General features: G+C 43.4%; 1 protein-coding gene across 4 annotated transcripts in view; it reads right to left on the reverse strand.

Moving 5' to 3' along the window:
* ERBB4 (erb-b2 receptor tyrosine kinase 4) overlaps positions 1-18,754 on the reverse strand; it is a 2,687,977-nt gene that overhangs the window by 662,207 nt on the left and 2,007,016 nt on the right. For all 4 annotated transcript variants that reach the window (XM_069615918.1, XM_069615916.1, XM_069615919.1 and 1 more), the window contains exon 5: positions 4,523-4,588. In XM_069615918.1, coding sequence (XP_069472019.1) covers positions 4,523-4,588 — 66 coding nt within the window. The remainder of the gene's footprint in view (positions 1-4,522; positions 4,589-18,754) is intronic.

The raw sequence follows: 18,754 nt of genomic DNA on the forward strand, positions 1-18,754 counted from the left end.
ATTTTATGCACTGACAGAAACGAGATACGGGCTGCATCACTTATTTCAATCAGGTACACTTTATTAAAGTACATTTCTCCATTACATTACAGTGGTTATATAATGTGTTGATGGTTTCACTAAGTGGCAATCCCTGATTTAATGCTCACTGGAATATAATTGCACCCCACAATTCTGGGACAAGAAACAAGCTCTGTGGATCATTGAAACTCGCATATATTTAAAATCAAAGAAAATCAAAGATGAACCTCTTACTTCATGCAGGATAAGTCTCCACAACCAGATACATGAGTGTTGAGAACTCATATACACAATTAGATTTGGCCTGTCTGTGAAAATCTTGTTATGTGGTGGCACATATATGCAGTCACTCCGTATATCAATTACATACATTTCTAGCATTTCTAATCCTAAATAAAACAATGCCTCCTCTAAGAGGCATTCTCATTTTTATGACAACTTTGCCAGTTATCGTTCATTATATTCAAACTCTGTACGGTTAATATTCACACACAATATGTTTCTTTATAATCAGCAAGTTTAGAACATTTTATTTTCTTCAGTATCAAACACAAGTATTGGTACCAGAGGAAAGCTGCATAGAATAATTACATTTATGTTCACATATTTATATTAGTTCACACCCCCTCCCCCATGTGAACATGGTGTTTTGGGATTCTAGCATGTCTATGTAATTTGAATGCAGGCTATAATGGGTTTCATCTAATTCTGCAGGGTTGGATTACAAAAACAGTGTTATCAAATTAGAGTGCACACAATATTGGCTCATCTGCCTAAAGGTTTAATGATTTTCTAATACAAGGACGAGTACCCTTCCTACTTCCCTTTGCAAATCATACACCACAGGGGCAGAGCCCTTCCCCTACTGTGCAATATCAAGAGAGAGGAGAGGTTATATTTATAGCAGTATCATTTTCAATAGGAAGGACATGTGGATGTGTAAACCCCTTTTAAACTCCCCATTCACTTTTTAAATATCTACGGCGTTCATGGGTCACAAATTATCAAGCATTCCTCTATGTAGACTAAGAAGTGTGGACAATGATTCACAAGCCAAAGTGTTTGACTATACCTGTAAATGCTTCAGAATTCAGATACTTGTAGCTATCATTTCCAAAATGGTGCTCTGTTGGTGAGGGGAAGTGTTCCCTGTTTTACACAGTTTACACACCACAGAAAACACATTTTTGTTCTTATTTAAATGTAATCTTCCTCAGCTTTAGTATAGTTAAAGCTGGACATAACTCACATTTGAAAACTACAATATCTTATCATCATTAGTTTATTGCTAATTTATGAGACCCTTTGCTCAGCACCTAGAAAAATGCTATCTTTTCTAAAACAAGTCAAATTTCACTTGGCTTAAAAATAGTGAGAAAGTACTGTTGCATTCCACACAAAAATATCAATGAGCACCCCCTAGTGTAAATCACCTCCTCACACTCTGGAGGCTTAACGTGGCAATGATCCCAAGGGACCGATCTAACTACATTTGGGGGGATTTGTATACTCATTTTGGAATAATTATTTACAGCGTTGAGTTAAGAGGGACCCTCACATGTTTTCAAGAACCTCAGAGTCAGTATCTCCTCCATCGATCATGGAAAGCAGGTATGTTGCAGGTAATAGTCCCTTCATTGATAGGGACCAATCCTCCAAATAAGAGCCAGGTTCAGCTCTCACCAGTTTGGAACAGATGTATCCCCTTATATTGAGTTTTCAATTCCAGAGAGGGAGAGATCCCATTCCCTGTGAGTTTCTACTTTTATAATTGGAATTATTCCAACGCTTCGGGCCTCATTACAATTTTGTCAAAGTTTGCTGGTGGGGTGGCTGGAATTTCCTCCAGCTGAAAGATGGAGGTAATTCTGCCACCCTAACAGCAAACAGCAAAACATAGCAGGTATTACCGGCACTGGTATTATCAGTTCCAGATTACTGGAAAATCCCCCATGGAGTCCTATGGAACTCCATCGAATGGGGATTTACCACCGTTACTGGCACTCATAATCCAGCAGTAATTCCACTAGATTGAGTGCTGGTAACGGTATTATCATTTGCTGGTATCCTCGCAGAATGACCACCCATGATACTGGCAAAGTTGTCATGAGTCTCTGTGTCCTTGTGAGCTCACACTTTTTGGTTGGTCAGATCTTTTCATTGGTTTACTTGACAGGCACTCCCATAGTCTGCCCATCTCTAATCTTTATAGGTGGGCCATATTCCCAAATATAAGAAAGATGGGGGATGCCTGCTCTTAGCATTTTTTTATGCAAAATAATTTGCATTACATATTTCATCATAGCAGCATGGAACATTGATGAATTATGGATTTCTGTGATCCCTGGCCTAGTCAGACTTCTGGATATGTGGCAAAAAGAAGTGCCCTATTTTTCTATCAAGTTATTAATATTAATAATGTTATCAGATATTAGAAAATGTACACAATTCACATTTTGACTCATATGATAGATGAATACATCATGATTGTAAAACATGTTTCTGTTTGTTTCTAGGTGACACTGTGGTGGATATATAAGCACAGTTACATTTCCAAATATATGAGTAGCGTTGATTCAAATAGCATTGTCTTTTTGCAACAGAGTTGCAGCTTTAGGTTTAATTTCTTAGATTTGTAAAACCCAGTTTTCAGAATAATGAGTCATGCAAACAGCTTTCAGGGACCCACTGTATATTTTTCAAAACGGTATGTCTGGCTGGCTTTCTTGCCTTAACTGATGTCAAAGGTGACACTTTACATGCCGTGATGCATCTTTGAAGCTCGGGATTAGGACAGCAGTCCTGATTTGTATCAGATAAGTACACTGTGGATTCAGTCTTGCTGAAATTTAAAGCTGTATTTATTAGAAATACTGAACTACAGTGGGAAAATTCCTGCAAAACCACCCTTGCATCAGGACCTAGCAATTATCACTATGGCACAGGTAAGGAGGCTATACTAAGATGAGAGGCTACATGTTTCCATAACAGTGAGGGCTAATGCAACCCTGTATGTATAAAGATATGTGCAAACTGCACAAAATCAAAGGTTTACTTCATATTGTGACCGTAATTTTTTCCAACATTTTTGCATACGATTAAAAAACATAATGTGTGGAAATGTAGTTGTTTGTAAGTGACAAACCTCAATTTTCCGAGACTATTTGGGTTACACGGTTTGATTAAGCCTTTTCATAATAGACTGGTGAGGTTCTGTTCTATTATTTTCAACCTATCATGTGTGCAGGAGTAATTAGGAATAAGGGCCAATTTTGCAACCTTTACATCCAGAGCATCTATTCACTCATTTGAAACATCAACCACCTTCTACCACTGGCAATTTGGGTGTGGGCTCTCCCTGCTGGTTTAGTCTGGAGGAGGGTGCACAGCTGCTCTCCGGTGATCTCTCCCTCTCCCCTCTATGATGCTTTCTGAAAGCTCCAGACAGAATTACCCTTTTTGTCGATTAAGAAGATGTCCTTGGTTAGTCCAATTATTGTGATGATTATTTTTGTTTTACCTAAAGGTTTTGAGATCACAGAGGTGTGGAATTCCGTCATAAGTGCAGAGTGCTTTTGCCACTTATTTATTCCTCTTTTTAGCTGCAAGTTACAGCTCGATAATCAAGTTTCCCAGTTCCATGTGTGAGAAAGCCATCCAATCCGTTTTTTTCATGGAATTCTTGGACTTGTAGTTTTGTCTTTTCTGTTTTAAATTTAGGACCACAAATCCCAGAATTTCAAGGACAAATTCTACCAGATGGCTTTCTCTGGAACTGGGAAACATGAGAGCTCTGGTTACAAGCTAAAGGCCCAGTTCAGGAACATAGGGAGGACCACCCACCAGGCACACACCATCACATCCAGCTTCCAGGTAGCGACTCTCTGGAACATTCACTCACAGCATCCTCTCAGCATGCCAATCACGACCATGTAGAACTGCCAATCACTCTGTCCGCAAACATACATGCACAGGACACTGCAGAATTTGAGTTCACATTTTTCCGTATATGTCCTAAAAATGTAAAACATTTCCAAAATAATAACTAAATGGTCCTCTCTCCTGGATGGGTGGGCAGGTCAGGGAGGGGTTGGTAGGTCATGTGATGAGTAAGTAGCCAATGAGAGAGGTTCAAGTCATTTGATTGGTGAGTTGCTGATGGGATGAAGTGAGTCATGCTAATCACCTTTAATTTTGCATGGGAGAGAGTATCTAGTGCAATGGAGACTGTCTAGTCATTGGTTATCAATAACAAGCAGCTCTGCTTGGGTAACATGTTTGGAAAGGGTATACACAGGACTTAAGTTCTCGTATGCACAATTATAATAAAGAAACATTTCATATTTTACATTTAACGCTGTCACCCTTTGGCTTCAACTGTACACGTTATAGACTTCAACCACAATATACTTATTTACTTGTGCTAGTCCTTAATAAAGTAGAGACAGATGGCATAAAACATGACATTGACTGTGCCCATCCCGAATGCTAAAGAACTTACAGCTCTGGCAGTGGTGCTCAGTGGGGCCCCAGCAGCGTCCTGTGCACGACTTGTGGCACTTCCCACCTACACGTGAAAAAAAAGGCGACACAAAAAAAGAAATGTAACACTTTTATGTAATCAGACAACAAAATAAGAACCTCTATTAAACAAAAACTCCATATAAGAAACTCAACACTTGAGAGTCCCACTCAGCTTTAGGGCTACGAGGGGCCAGCTTCAATTGGTGCCACTTCCTCTCTTTGCAGCAAGAGCAGCTGTGCACATGGACGATCCCCCTTATTCGTTATCATGAAACGCTGCTTGCCAGTTTATACAATGGTTATCGGCATTTTAAAAAGTACATACTTTTGTCCACATAAGGTCTTATTATAATGATAAGGAAATCAGCGCTTATTCCTACCAACAATTCACAAACGTGTTGATCCAGCAGCCCACGCGCAAGTAAGCTTGTACTCCCATTGCAAGATAAAACACGTCCATTGATTTGCCATTAGTATATAAAATAGGAAGCACAGACTGGTATTTCTGATTTGTCGAAGAAACCCTGATTGCACAGCCACTGCCCTGTTTCAGCATTGCACAGCCACTGCCCTGTTTCAGTGTTGCACAGCCACTGCCCTGTTTCAGTGTTGCACTGACACCACCCTGTTTCAGTATTGCACAGCCACTGCCCTGTTTCATTATTGCACAGCCACTGCCGTGGTAGTATTGCACTGACACCACCCTGTTTCAGTATTGCACTGCCACCGCCCTGTTTCAGTATTGCACAGCCACTGCCCTATTTCAGTATTGCACTGACACTACTTTGTTTCAGTATTGCACAGCCACCTCCCTGTTTCAGCATTGCACAGCCACTGCCCTCTTTCAGTATTGCACAGCCACTGCCCTGTTTCAGTACTGCACAGCCACTATCCTGTTTCAGTATTGCACAGCCACTTCCCTGTTTCAGTATTGCACAGCCACTGCCCTGTTTTAGTATTGCACAGCCACTGCCCTGTTTCAGTATTGCACAGCCACTATCCTGTTTCAGTATTGCACAGCCACTGCCATGTTTCAGTATTGCACAGCCACTGCCCTGTTTCAGTATGTCATATTTCGATGCACTCGGGGTGAGTTGGTCCTTATTGCATGCAGTCTGGTTCTGGTGGTCGCTGCACACTGTGGCTTTAAGGGTTTCATATTCACTGACCGGTGCGCCGAGGTCAAAGGGGCTTCATAAATGTCAAAGGACATCTTAACAAATGTCTTTCCTAGGTCAAATTAGGCCACTTTTCGGACAAGGCCAGGTACTCTACGTCCAAAACGGTGGGGATGGGCGCTGTACACATATTGGATAAGATAACATTAGGGAAAACAAATGTTTGTGAGATGCACAACATGCGTCCCTAGCAGAGACCATCAAACAGGACATCATATATGACATTAGAAAAGTTACCTGCGTGACATGGGGTGGACTGGGAACCAAAAGAGGCCCTGGAAATAGTGTTCAAAGTGGCCCCATATTACACATTTTCACCAATGCCAACCCTTTCCCTATGGGAACATTGGATTTGACATCTTTTGGTCCTATGAGAAACCTTTAAAAATACAAATATGTTTTCAATGCATGTTTTCAAACACACGTGCTTAAGGTTGCCTGCCCGCTCAGAGCCAAATACTGAATTACCAATGTCCTGGTTCAAGCCGGAAAACTTAAAGCTGTACAGAACTTTAAACAGATGAGCTAGCTTAGCCAATCTTACATCACTACTTGGGGGCTAAATACGAACACTTTGGTCCACAAAAGAAAAAGTAGAAAAGGAGCAAATGCGGTCCTGCGTGAAGAGAAAATGCATGTTATGCTCAATTATGAGATGTTCTTTGTGCATTCCGAGCACAGGGCACAAATCTTAAACTGCTCAAAGAAATATTGGTGAACCATGTAAAACAAACGTCTCAGTATCAGGCGCAGGCCACAAGCAGTGATAGGCGCATGTAGTAAGGCCGATAAGAGAAACACGCAGTACCTGATTCTTTTGGAAGACTTTCAGCGACATTCAGAATGCAATAGATGCACATCCATGGGTGGTTCCCCCATAATGGGAAGAGGGGTTCCCAACCCACCAGAACCTTCCCCCATCATCGAGGAGCCCTGCCAGCCCAGGAAGTGCTCTTTCTGTGTTTTGCTTCCCCAGCCTTGCATGGCCCACTGGGGATACAGATGGGGAACTGCATGTTTGTGTGTGTGTGTGTGTGTGTGTGTGTGTGGGTCCAAAGGGGTCACTCGTGTGCCTCTCCGCAGATAAAAAAAAAGATCAGGGTGTTGCATCATCAGCGCTACTGCTCCGACACACATGAGTAGGAACCAGGAAGTGCTCTGCCTCCGGTGCATGCTGTGTGGGAGGGAGTAGGAGGGATTTCTGGAGGCAACTGCAGAGCTGAATCCAAATCGGAGCTACATGCAGGTAAAACATTTTTTTATATGTATTATGTAATGGGTGTGTGTGAATGAGTGAATGGTATGTGGGAATGTGCTGTGTGAATTTGTGTGTGTGTGTTTGTGCTGGGCCAAAAAGAGGGCGGGGTTGGGGGTGTGACAACACAACACATTTTTATTGGCGTCTATCCACGATGCCCAGTAAAAAATCATAAACCTTTCTTTGATCAACCCCCCGGTTCATAACAGAAAGGATGATCTGTTACAACGTGGATAGACTGGGATGTTGGGGCAGACAGTCCACACACGTCCTACTGTGGCGTGACATTTCTTACTGGATATTTATGATAAAGCAAGCTCAGTATGTGTTATTGTGTGGCTAAAACGGCAGTTTGGGACAGCCATTTAGCCCTTTCTTACTGTGGCATGCCTTTTTTTCTGGATAATTTTGATAAACCAAGCCTGGTATGTGTTATCATTTGTCTAGCCTGGCATTTTGGATCACTCAGTCTAGCCCTTTCTTACTGTGGCATGATTTAAAAAAAAAAATGTACTGGCATCCATGATAAACGAAGCATGATATGTATTATTACTTGACTAGACTTGCATTTTGGGGTAGGCAATCAAGCTAATTCTTTCTGTGGCATGGTATTTTATTCTGGGCATCCATGATACACGAAGCATGATATGTATTATTACTTGGCTAGACTTGCATTTTGGGGTAGGCAATCAAGCTAATTCTTTCTGTGGCATGGCATTTTATTCTGGGCATCCATGATAAAGTATGCATGTCAAGTGTTATTACTTGTCTATATTGGATTACATCGTGCAACCAATTAGGACATGTTTTCTTATTGTGTCATGGGATTTTTATAGGCTGGGCCAACAGGAGTATGTTCTTTTGTGGAGATACTGTCATATATTGTCAGAGCCAGGGTGGACATTGTTCCTTATAGTAAGATTACTTCACTTATGTGCAAAAGCAAACTTGAGTAAGTTCTTATACAGGATTTCTGGCATATATCGGTGCAGCCAGCATGGACATGTATAGGCACAACCAGTGTGAACAGATTTTTTATAATGGCATATACTGTGGGTGAAGGCATCACAAAAATGCTTTGGGAAATTCTCCTTTTGCATTTTTGGAATTTGGTTACCGTACAAATCCAATTGCAAACTATTTGGCTTTTTACACAGTTTTGCTGTGTAATTCACCATTGTATCCCAATATTAACAAAATAATCTTGGGTGGAGCAAACCAATCTGAACTACCATTGATTGGTTGGGCCGCCCTCTCTATGCAATGCCATATTTGTGGGAAATATGTATGCCCCTTCGATAAAAAAAAATCATCAGCCACACTGTGCGGTGTTCAGTTAAATGGTCGAATTCAAAAGGGTCGAATACAATACATTCGACTCAAAATGACCGAAACAAAAATGATCGAATGCCCTTTTTTAAAATGTTTTTTTTTTGGCCTTGGTATACGTTAAATTTGTGTTTTTTGCCCAATAATTGGGGTTTGGGAGGGGAGCCCCCCCCCAAAAAAAAGCGCATTTGATTTTTTTTTCCGGTCCTTTTGATTCGAAACAATTGCATTTTGAAACTTTGTATTCCATCCTTTCACCCTAAACCCCACTGCGCATGTCATCATACAACATTAATGAAAACTTGCTGTCAATCAAGAAAATCACATCAATAAAATTCATGAATTGCAAGTCATGGTCCACTGGGACTATAATTCTCAACCGCAGCCAAAATATCGTAAAGGGTGGAGTGCACGCCACCATGAACCCCTACACAACTTGGGAACAGTCCTGCAGAAATATGATGACCCTTCACGATTGGACAAAAAAAGCAGACCCGTTCCGCCCTTCCCCCGTGGAACTACCGGATCAGCGCCATTCAGTGAGCACACTTATAACAACCAAGCCAGGGCCAACAGCTAGGAACACAATCTCTCTGCCAATGTCCCTAATTCCCAATACAGAATTCACTGTAATGTTTCATATACACCACACACTGCTCACCTTCTGCCAGGAGTCCTCATGCCTACAACAGTCAAAACTAAGGGATGGAAGTGTGGGAAACAAACAAAAAAACAGCAGCCCTGACTGCAGGAAATGCTGTGCCTTGGAGGCGTCTGGAACAAAGTGGGGAGGCACCACTTTGCCCCTCCCCCACTTATAACTCCACGCCCCTAGCACACTCATGGTGCGAGATCATGCTCCCCAAACCCTCTACCATGTCCCCAGCACCACCACCTCAGCATGCTGCGGGGCTCGCTATCAGTAACTACTCCGGCAAAGGCTGAGCTCATCTCTCCACTGCAGAAGGAGAACCGTTTCAAGGGGCGCCTATCCTCTTCTAGGAAAATGCATTAAAAATGAACTTCTACCAATAATCCCTGTTGTAATCCCGATGTATGGAAGTATGGAACGGGGGAAATTGCAACCAAGACAAATAGGAGCAAATCATTGACTGCTATTTGGAGTATTCTCAGTCCTTGGCAACTCTTTCACCAGTGCCATTTTGTAAATGAACATAACGTTATATTATCATTCCAATCATTTCCTCTTGATCTATTTCAACCAGGTTGCATATTTGCAACTGAGGAGATTTCCCCCATGCAAAGCAATTTTCGCTTGCACATTGCAACTTGACATTTTTGCACTGCAACTTTTTTCAACAAAAAAAATGTTTATCTTATGCATTGTGTACATGTGAAAATATTGGGTGGTTACACATCACATGAATATTTTTCAGTGTGAATCTGTGCCCAAGCCAAGTTTAAACTGAATGCAATTGAGAGTTTACTCAAACTACGGATCCTGGGCAGCATCACGCCTTTACGACATGACATGATTTGTTATTTATAACGCGCTTAATACCCAGAGGTTTCTAAGCGCAGACCAGGGGATCGAACCTGTGCTGCCCTGTGTCATTTTGCTTCCAAGGCGAGCATGGTGCCCCTGAGCTTTCCTCCCGAGACTCCTTTAATGCACATCCTAAATTTGCATTTACCTTTAGATGAGTCTGTGTGTATACACACACACAAACACGCAAACACACATAGAGACTCATTTCAGAGATGCAAAAATAACCCTGCAATAAAACAAGTAAAACTGCCGTGACCACTGAAAGCTGTTCGAGCTAAGTGTGTGGGAGGATCTAGCGCTGGGCGCAGATTACCAAATTATGTATTAGGTTAAGGCTAGAGTGAGCCTTAAGGTGTTACCAGTATATATATATATATATGTATTTGGGCACATTCACTTCTTTTCCACGCTCGTTCCTTCCACTTTGGTTGACTAGCGGGTGAGGGGCCCTGAGTGTTGCTCAGTGGGTGCACGGGTGCCCACATTTGTTGGCTTGTCACCTGAAAGCTTCCCTCTGTGCTCCTGAGTGCTGTGAGGTGGCTTTACTCTGGCATACACGCTGTACAAAGCATGCCACAGCCTCAAGGTAAAGGTGAAAGCATAGTAGCCTGACATGCGAGAAGGGTGCCAGTCTGCCACTGTATACAGAAAGACAAACATCGGTCTCTTCTCTCCTTACCCAGCCTGTTTGGCCACACATCCACCTCCATCTTTCACAGAACATAATGAATGCTTCCTGCAAAAGGAGCACCTCAGGTCATATGTTCTCACTATAGAAGGATAAGCATCACTACACTTTGAGAGTCTACTTCCAAGTAATGCCTCACACTGTCTCATTGTGAACTATAATAAAGTCTAGCACTACACGAGATGGAACAAACTCTTCATAATAAACCTTTCCATCAATGGTTAACTCTACAGATGTGCCTTACCCCTCTCTCCCCTCTCTTTTACACCCCTCCTCTCCTGCTTTCTCTCTTCCACTGATCTTACTGGTCTCTCCCACTTCTCCTATCATCATCCTCCAACAGGTATTTTCCCTCTCGCTAAGCCCGGCTTCCTGCACCCTCCTCTCCCTACCTTTAGCTCTCTATCTCTCCCCACTCACCATCACCTCTTCTTGCACCCTCTATCTTTCTTTATCTCTGCTCTTCTTTATCCAGCCACCAACTCCCTTCTGGTCTTCGCTGTATAGGTGCATTATAAATACCCAATAAATAAAACATCAAACAAAATACCCCTGGCGGGTGCACAGTACAACAATACATGGACAACCCTTAGTGCCCTGATACCACTACGATGCTGATTTGATGGAGTATAAGAGCATATTAACAAAACATACCATTTTTGAACGTTTATTCAGACAGTCCCCTTTTTTGAGTAATCATATGAAATGAAACTGTACCAGACCAAAAATATCGGTGGTCAACAAGCGTACACCTACTGTCTATTGCTTAAAGTGGTTTATTTTTTCTGGAGGAAATATGTTTTGTTTTTGGGACAAAGAGTCCAAGAAGTGGACCACAGGAAATTAAAGAAACAAGTCAAAGCTTTCTCTTTATAAAACAATCAACAAAACATGTCTAGACACATGCTAAGCTCATTTCTTGGGTCAAAAGTGCCCTGTTGGTAGATGAACCGCACCAGGAGCTTTTCCTTTTATAGTGATGTGAGAGTGTGCCATATGCTGGGAGCAGGATAGCCGGAGCGTTTTCTATTTTAGATGATAAAAAGATGCAGGTAATTCTGTTTCTGAAAGTGACATACGCTATTCAGACCACACCTTCATAATGTTGCATGGCAAAAAGCATAAGGCAACCATGTTCCTTGCTGTGGAAGTCTACTGACGTCCCAAGCAGCTACTTTGAAGTGGAAACAGGGCAGGTTCGAAGGTCATATGTGAACTCATGAACACAGCTCCTGGAATCCACATTTCCAATGGACAGAGGTGGCTTTTTAATTGTATGGACCTCTGGTTCATAATAACCTAATTATGAACACGTGGGGGCAGATGATGAAAAATAAATATAGGCCATGTCTGGTTTTTACTTGACGGACACTGAGATTACACAATTATGCAGCCACAATCAATTGATGCTTTTTATTGTCAGTGTTGTCAACAGTGACTCATCCATGACAGGGCCAGCTATCTACTAAGGTCTATGTGCTGGCTGAACCCACCAGAATCCTGTGGGATGCACCCAGGAAGTCTTCCATTAGATACCCCTGAAGGCTTGTCACATCCTCAAGGGAACAGAAGTTCTCCCTCAGGGTTCAGCTGGGAACTGATTCTTTAAAGGCAGTCCTATCATAACAATGGCAACCTCTCCCCATGGTGCTGATTACCGATTTTATTTTGATGTAGGCAGACAGAGGAAGGGGTGGAGTTAGTGTAGACCAGGAGAGATCTTTAATAAACAAAGGAGTTTCACCATCTTGGATTATGCTACGGCTCCCAAGATTCCTGTCTTCCACCGGTCTCCCTGTAGATAAAGCACTCTGTATATGACATCAGAAGTCAAAGGTCAATTGGTACAGCAGCTGGATTTGGACCCTTAACAACAGGCTTGCTAAGGACCAATCCACTGTGGCAGTTTTCCCATACAAGGGTGGGAGCCCCACTCCCCAAGGGTATTCATCTTTTTAAGTAGGATTCATCAGGAAGCTGATTGGTGGTAAAGTCTAATCCAAAATCCCCTTCCAGAGAGGCTAAAACCAGGAGCTTCAATGAAGAGGAAAGCTCTCCCCCTTAACCATCCCAAGTGGCTATTTGGAATGACCAGCTGGCTGGATAAGGCCTATTGTAACTGAGACACTAATACCCAGGACCTGCCACTGGAGGTGACCAAACCCGGCATGTAATTACTACAAACCTTTCTGGTTGGGAACAGCAGAAGAAAGGGTTAATCGTGCTACTGGGACTGTAGACTGGGCCTCCCAGTGACTTCAAAGCCCAAGTAGCCCAAAGTCTGTCTTCTACTACGAGATGTTTTTCAAGTCGACTCGACAATACTGGGCTTATTTTGAAACACTACAGGACCTGCGGTGCTGCCTTTGGCACTCCAAGTACTTTAATATGCTGACCTAGTTTTGAGCCATCTCATTGCCGACTTGACCCACTGCAGCTCATCGTACAATCTCGACTTGAAAATGGACTTGGCCCGCTGGAAATCACTGACTCGCCTGTCTTAAATGCTGATTCGTCACAGTGGAGACATCGTGTCAACCCAACTCAAAAGCTGACTCAACCTGTTTGAAGCCAGCGACTCGACACATATTCAGTGCCGACTTAGTCCTCTGGGACCCCCGTCTCGAAATCACCGACTCACCTTTGGGAGAGCAGGGCTTGACTGTCTCAACTGCAGAAAAGAATCTGGAAGTCTGATTGATGCTGTTGATCCCTAGGGACAAGAACTAAAGATATGCCTTAAAGGACCCTGGTGACTTTAAAAGCCCCCTTCTCTACCTTTTGAAAAACATATTCGATACATGTGGCATTTATTTGATGAAATCTTTGCCTGATAATCCCTGACTAAACACCTAGAGTCCCTGTTTATTTTAAAGTCTGCGTTCTCAGTGTTTTCCTTTACAGGGATGAGCCATTAACCTTTTAATCAATTGTGTACATTTGTGTTAGTTTAATTAAAGATACTATTTTTGATAGAATCTTGGTGAGTCATTCTTCTATTTTGGTACCACAGTACTATGGTCGCTTGGTTTGCTTCTGCATCAGCTCACACCGCTCCTAAAAGGCAAAGGAGGTGTATACCTGATTCACCTATATGGTTGGAATCACTGCTGGTTTATTGGTAGTGTGGGGCTGTGTAGGAGTTGTAGCCACTACTCATCCCTGCACTCCTGCAGCTCAGCACTCATTTCGTCACTATTGAGCAATAGGTCATTGATATTCTTTCACTTCCTATATTTTCAACAAGGTACTATGAAGTCAACTGAGAGAGACACGGTCAGACTGGGGAACAAAATAGTTTAGGGCGGCCCAAAAAGTGGCTCACATTTGTATAATTCATTTTAGGGACTTTTCACAGCAAATAACTCGAATAGTACCTCAAGACAAATATTGGCACAAGTTTTAAGTAGGTGAACAACCTTGCTCAGGACTACCATCTGTGCAGTCGTCAAACTGTCCCATAGTTGGCCCCAAAAAGAACACATACTGCCCTGTTAGCTGCACTGCCCTATTGCTTTATAGCACTGTTACTGATTACAATGTGGCCCTCTTTAGTTTTTGGACTACAACTCCCACGACCCTTCGCCATTTGCTATGACGGTATGGAATCATGGGAGTTGAAGTCCAAATCTGCGGACACTGCCTACATGAAACAGTGAACCTTAATGTTCGGGAGTGTCCAGTGTCCCCCAACAGAACATCTTCTCAATGAACCTCGGCTTACTGCATGAAGTCCGGCTTCTGAAGGCTGGTCGTTGATGTCGTCGTTGTCGCGTTCCTTGTCACGCGGCCATCTGTTAATTTCCTTCGGCATAGGGCGGCTTGCTGGGGCTGACAGGGAGGGGGAGGGGTGGGTCGAGGCAGCCATCTGGCATGAATAATCTCCCTATAATCAGCGATAATGACTATTATTATTAAGACCCCAGTGCAGTGCCTCATGGAGCGCTAACAGAAAATCAAACATTGATTTATAGCAAATGAACGCACAGAGGACGGCGGCTTAAACAACAGTGAAAACTTTCCTGGTTAAGAATTGATGCAGCAACGAGGGAGGAGGCTTCTGGGAAGTATCAACAAGCGGCTATGGTGGCTACCACGGAAGTGGCGAACCCAGAGACACTGAGGCCCATCGACTGAAGGAGTCCACGTGCTCTCAAGAGGCAGCTCAGCCCATGTGAAGAAGAGCCATTTGCTCTGCGGCTCAATCATGCAACGGATTGGCTAAACCTTTTAAAAAGACGATCACATGCTCCTACAGGCTCGGGGTGGCCTATAAGGAAATGCCCGAGCCAAAAACGCAAAACGCTGGTGTCGGACAGTTTTTTGGGTCAAAATCGGCCACTTTTTTGGCCAATGTGGGCCACTTTGATGACTTACTTCACTATGTGGCTAGTAATTTTGACCAGTGTTGCTGAATAAATATCTTTGAAAATGCACAATTCATATCATATTTTATCAAAAAACTCCGACTTGGGTACTATTCAAACAGTCGTGTCACAAAAGGAATGAATTGCCATTTGTAACTGTGGGCCACTTTTTCATTGGTGCCCGAGACAATTTTATGCCCCAGTCTGACCCTGGCTCCTGCAAATCTCCAGTAAGATGTGATGACTGCAGATCTTGAGGAAAATAATGAAAGGCCCTCATATACACAGTCACAGCATCCACAAAAGCAGACATGCACCCATACATCCTCTCTAATCAATCATACACACAGAACTCACCAGAACACTTTATTCATGCAAATACAGTCATGCATGCACCCATTAACAATACATTGGGGTCATTACAAGGTTGGCGGTAGGGGTTTAACAGGCCCGGTAGAGCTGCCGGCCCCGTTAAACCCCTACCGCCGCATTATGAGGTTTGCTCGCGGGACCCGGTAAGGACGCCGGGTTTTACCAGGCGGCCTTAGTGGGTCCCGCGAGCAGAGCAGAATGCTAACAACGGGCCCGTTATTAACATGCTAACAACGGGCCTGTTATTAACGCCTCCCCTATGGGGGCTCAAATGGGAATGGGGATGTACCGTGTCCGGGTTCCCTGAATGGGGAAATACCGGGCCCTCCAAGGTAGGAATGGCCCGGTAATTCCCATTCAGGGAACCCGGACCCGGTACCCGGTACCCGGTACCCGGCAAGGAGGTACCCATGCTGCTAATATGAGTGAAATCAGACCAGAGTAAAGTGACACTATGAAGAGAAGAGACTAGGACGCACCAAAATTATATGTGAATGCTTAAAGAATGAAGATGTTACTGAAGTACTAAGAGAAGCAGGTATGCAAATACGTAGAAATCAAATACACTAAGAAGATAAGTAAGAAGAAAATTAGCAAATGTATATACGCAGAAACTCAAGGGCAGTGAGACATATTGAAGCTTGCTGCAGGAGAAAATATAACACGAATAAAGAGGCCATGATGAAAAGATGGACGTTGACTCTGTAAAAATAATAAGCAAGAAGCTCTGAAGTGAGAGACCAGACCTGCAGAGCTGACAGGCGCTGGAAAACAGCTTTGTGCGAAGAACAAGGAATATCTGTTAGGCTTGGAATCAAGGATGCCACATCAAGAGGCAACTGCAAGGCACAAGTCTAGTCAAAGAGGATAAGATACACACACATGACATATTTCTCTTAAATTAGTGAAGGAGAAACATTTGCAACTGTCAAGTATTGAACAATTAAAGATGCAAAAAGCAAATGCACGACGGAGTGACTAATTCTCCAGAGCCCAGAGGAGTACTAGCACCTAGCTTAATTGGATTAAATAGCACTAAATAAAAGGTCAAAATGGACAAAATCGTGGTCTTCTCACAAGCCTGTTCATGAAGCTCCAACTGAAGATAGCGATGTACCTACACTCCCTTAAATGTCACAAGGAAGAGAATAGTCACCAAGGTCATTTACAGGGAAGAAGCCTTGGCTTAGGGCCTAACTGATGAGAGATGGTAGGGAAATTTACCAAGTGGGCAGTGGTTTGACGTTGTTCCTCGCACCTGGGTTTTGTTTTGCTTACGTGCTGCTAATGAGACGAATGTCCAAAGTCGGGAGGCAATGCAGGCCAATCATGAGGGGCTATGCAGCAGTGTACCATACATCAATGCAGAAACCAATACGCTGCTGTTATGCTGCTATTAATCTGTATTATACATAGTAAGAGGGAGTTCACGGTAGTGCCTACCTGATAAGGGGAAGCCAATTATGTCACTAACACCTAAATAAAGTATAGGTAAGTATGTTCCCTTAAATAATCCATCCTTTTGATAGGTTTTTACTGTTTGTCACGTAGGATGACATCATAGCTGACATACATCGAGATATAAAACCTTTGTGTAATCGAAATGTAGATGAGAGTGAGTGAGCTGCAATCTGTTTGTTCACCAGATTTACCTAGTATTTTGACAAATTCTTTGAGTCTGTCCAGTTATTTGGGTCTGAGATCATTTATTGGTAATTTCACCTGACACATGGAAGGATCCAGGGGCAGTGATTCTATGGAAGGCCCAAGCTTTCTCCCTCTTCCTCCAATGTCATTACTTTGTTGGAAGAGGGTCAGGAGACGCCCTTCACCCCTCCTCCTGCTTGTTTCTCTAACAGGCAGAGGGAAGGGTCATCATTCTGACCCCACCCCAGCTTCAGACAGACAGCTGGAGGAAGGGGTGAAGAGCCTTCAGGATGCATCCAGGGCTGTTTTTAACAGCAACCCGAGGAATCTTGAAGGGCTGACGTCACCCGTCTCCCAATCCCTTTCACAAAGCTCTGCATGAGTGAAGGCATGGGACCTTTGCTTGCCTGCCTTCAACCATGTAAAGTACCTTGCAGGCCACCAGTCTTTGCATTTGCAAAGAATTTAAATGTTTTAGATTATTTGCAAATGCAAATACTACATTTGCAATATTATGGAGAGTTAAAATCACTCGCTCCATAATGCAAATGAATTTTATTTAACATTTGTTTCATTTTGCTTCTTTAGTTTTTTTATTTGCAGGAATTGGAGGGGCAGCAAATGAATGGGTGGTGTGGTGGTGCGAGGTGTGTGGAGGCACAGTCGTAGGGCCCCTATGGGCGAACGTCCACTCATCATATCACTTCTTTTAATTATGAAATCAAATGTTTCAGGGGCTTGTTCTTGTCCAGTCTGGTGGAGGCGTTCCGCAGGGAAAATCTCTCACAGGAAAAGTCAGCGTTCACACATAAGTAGGGAACGGTTGCTGCCATTTGGGGATGAAGAGCCATCAGTGCTGATCTCCACTGTTCACACATGTGGATGGTGGCAAATACCCCTGATATCCTATCTGTCTGCATTTAGGGTCTAGAAATCTGGGTGAAACTCTGGTTTGCACCCCCCTTCATTTTCTGTATGCAGCGACTTCCTCATCTGATCTGTCCCCGCCTCAAGTGGCAGGGACAGATCAGGTGAGGAAGCCACAATGCAGGGAAAGAGGCTCACCGGCTAGCTCTGTGCAAGGCAATACAACATGATCAGAGCAAGCCATTGTGTTAAAGAATCAGTAAGGCTTAGGAAAAGCATGAGGCAGAAGAGGCAACAGCAGGAACCAGAGATCACTATCAGAAAAAGTAGCAAGAGTTGTCTACAGTTTGGAGAAGTATGAGCTTGAGAGATTCCTCAAAGGTAACTGGAGTTAGAAAAACTGGATTCAGTGACTTCCAGGGGATATATCAGGTGTCTGTGAAGTAAGCAGTGGCCGCCGGAGTCAGTGTGTACTTGGACAAGAGTCGGTGAATGTTGGGCGATGACGAGGTGGCAGGAGTTAGTAGGGTCTCAAGGTAGCAGTTAATGTTAATGTTAAAGGACATTTGTACCGTGCACTATCACCACCGGAGTGGTCCCCTGGTGCTCTGGCGGCTCTGAAAGAGGAAGGGATGGTGAGTTAGTGGGAGGAAGCTGGAAAAGTGCAAGAGAGCAGTGATATGCTGTTAGCGGCCTCAGCCCGGTGGGTCCGTTGGCTGGACCTGGGTTGTTTTCGGCCGGTAGTCGTCGTGTACTGTTGTGCGAGTCTGTGTGTTTTTGTTTTGTTGTTGCAAAGTAGTGAAGTTTGTGCGGTTTGTTGTGCTGTAGGTTTGTGTTGTGTTTGGTTTGGCGTTTGAGAGGTGTATGCAGAAGGGGGAAATTGTTGGTGGGCTTGGTTAGTTGGCATGTCTATCCTGAATTGAGGTGTTGGTCCTGCGTAGTCTCCCCAGATGGGGTGCTGGAGGACCCCTGCGTCTCTGTCCTGATCTGGGA

The sequence above is a fragment of the Ambystoma mexicanum genome, chromosome 9 (genome assembly GCF_040938575.1).
Source record: "Ambystoma mexicanum isolate Mex_15411 chromosome 9, UKY_AmexF1_1, whole genome shotgun sequence".
Taxonomy (NCBI): Eukaryota; Metazoa; Chordata; class Amphibia; order Caudata; family Ambystomatidae; genus Ambystoma; species Ambystoma mexicanum.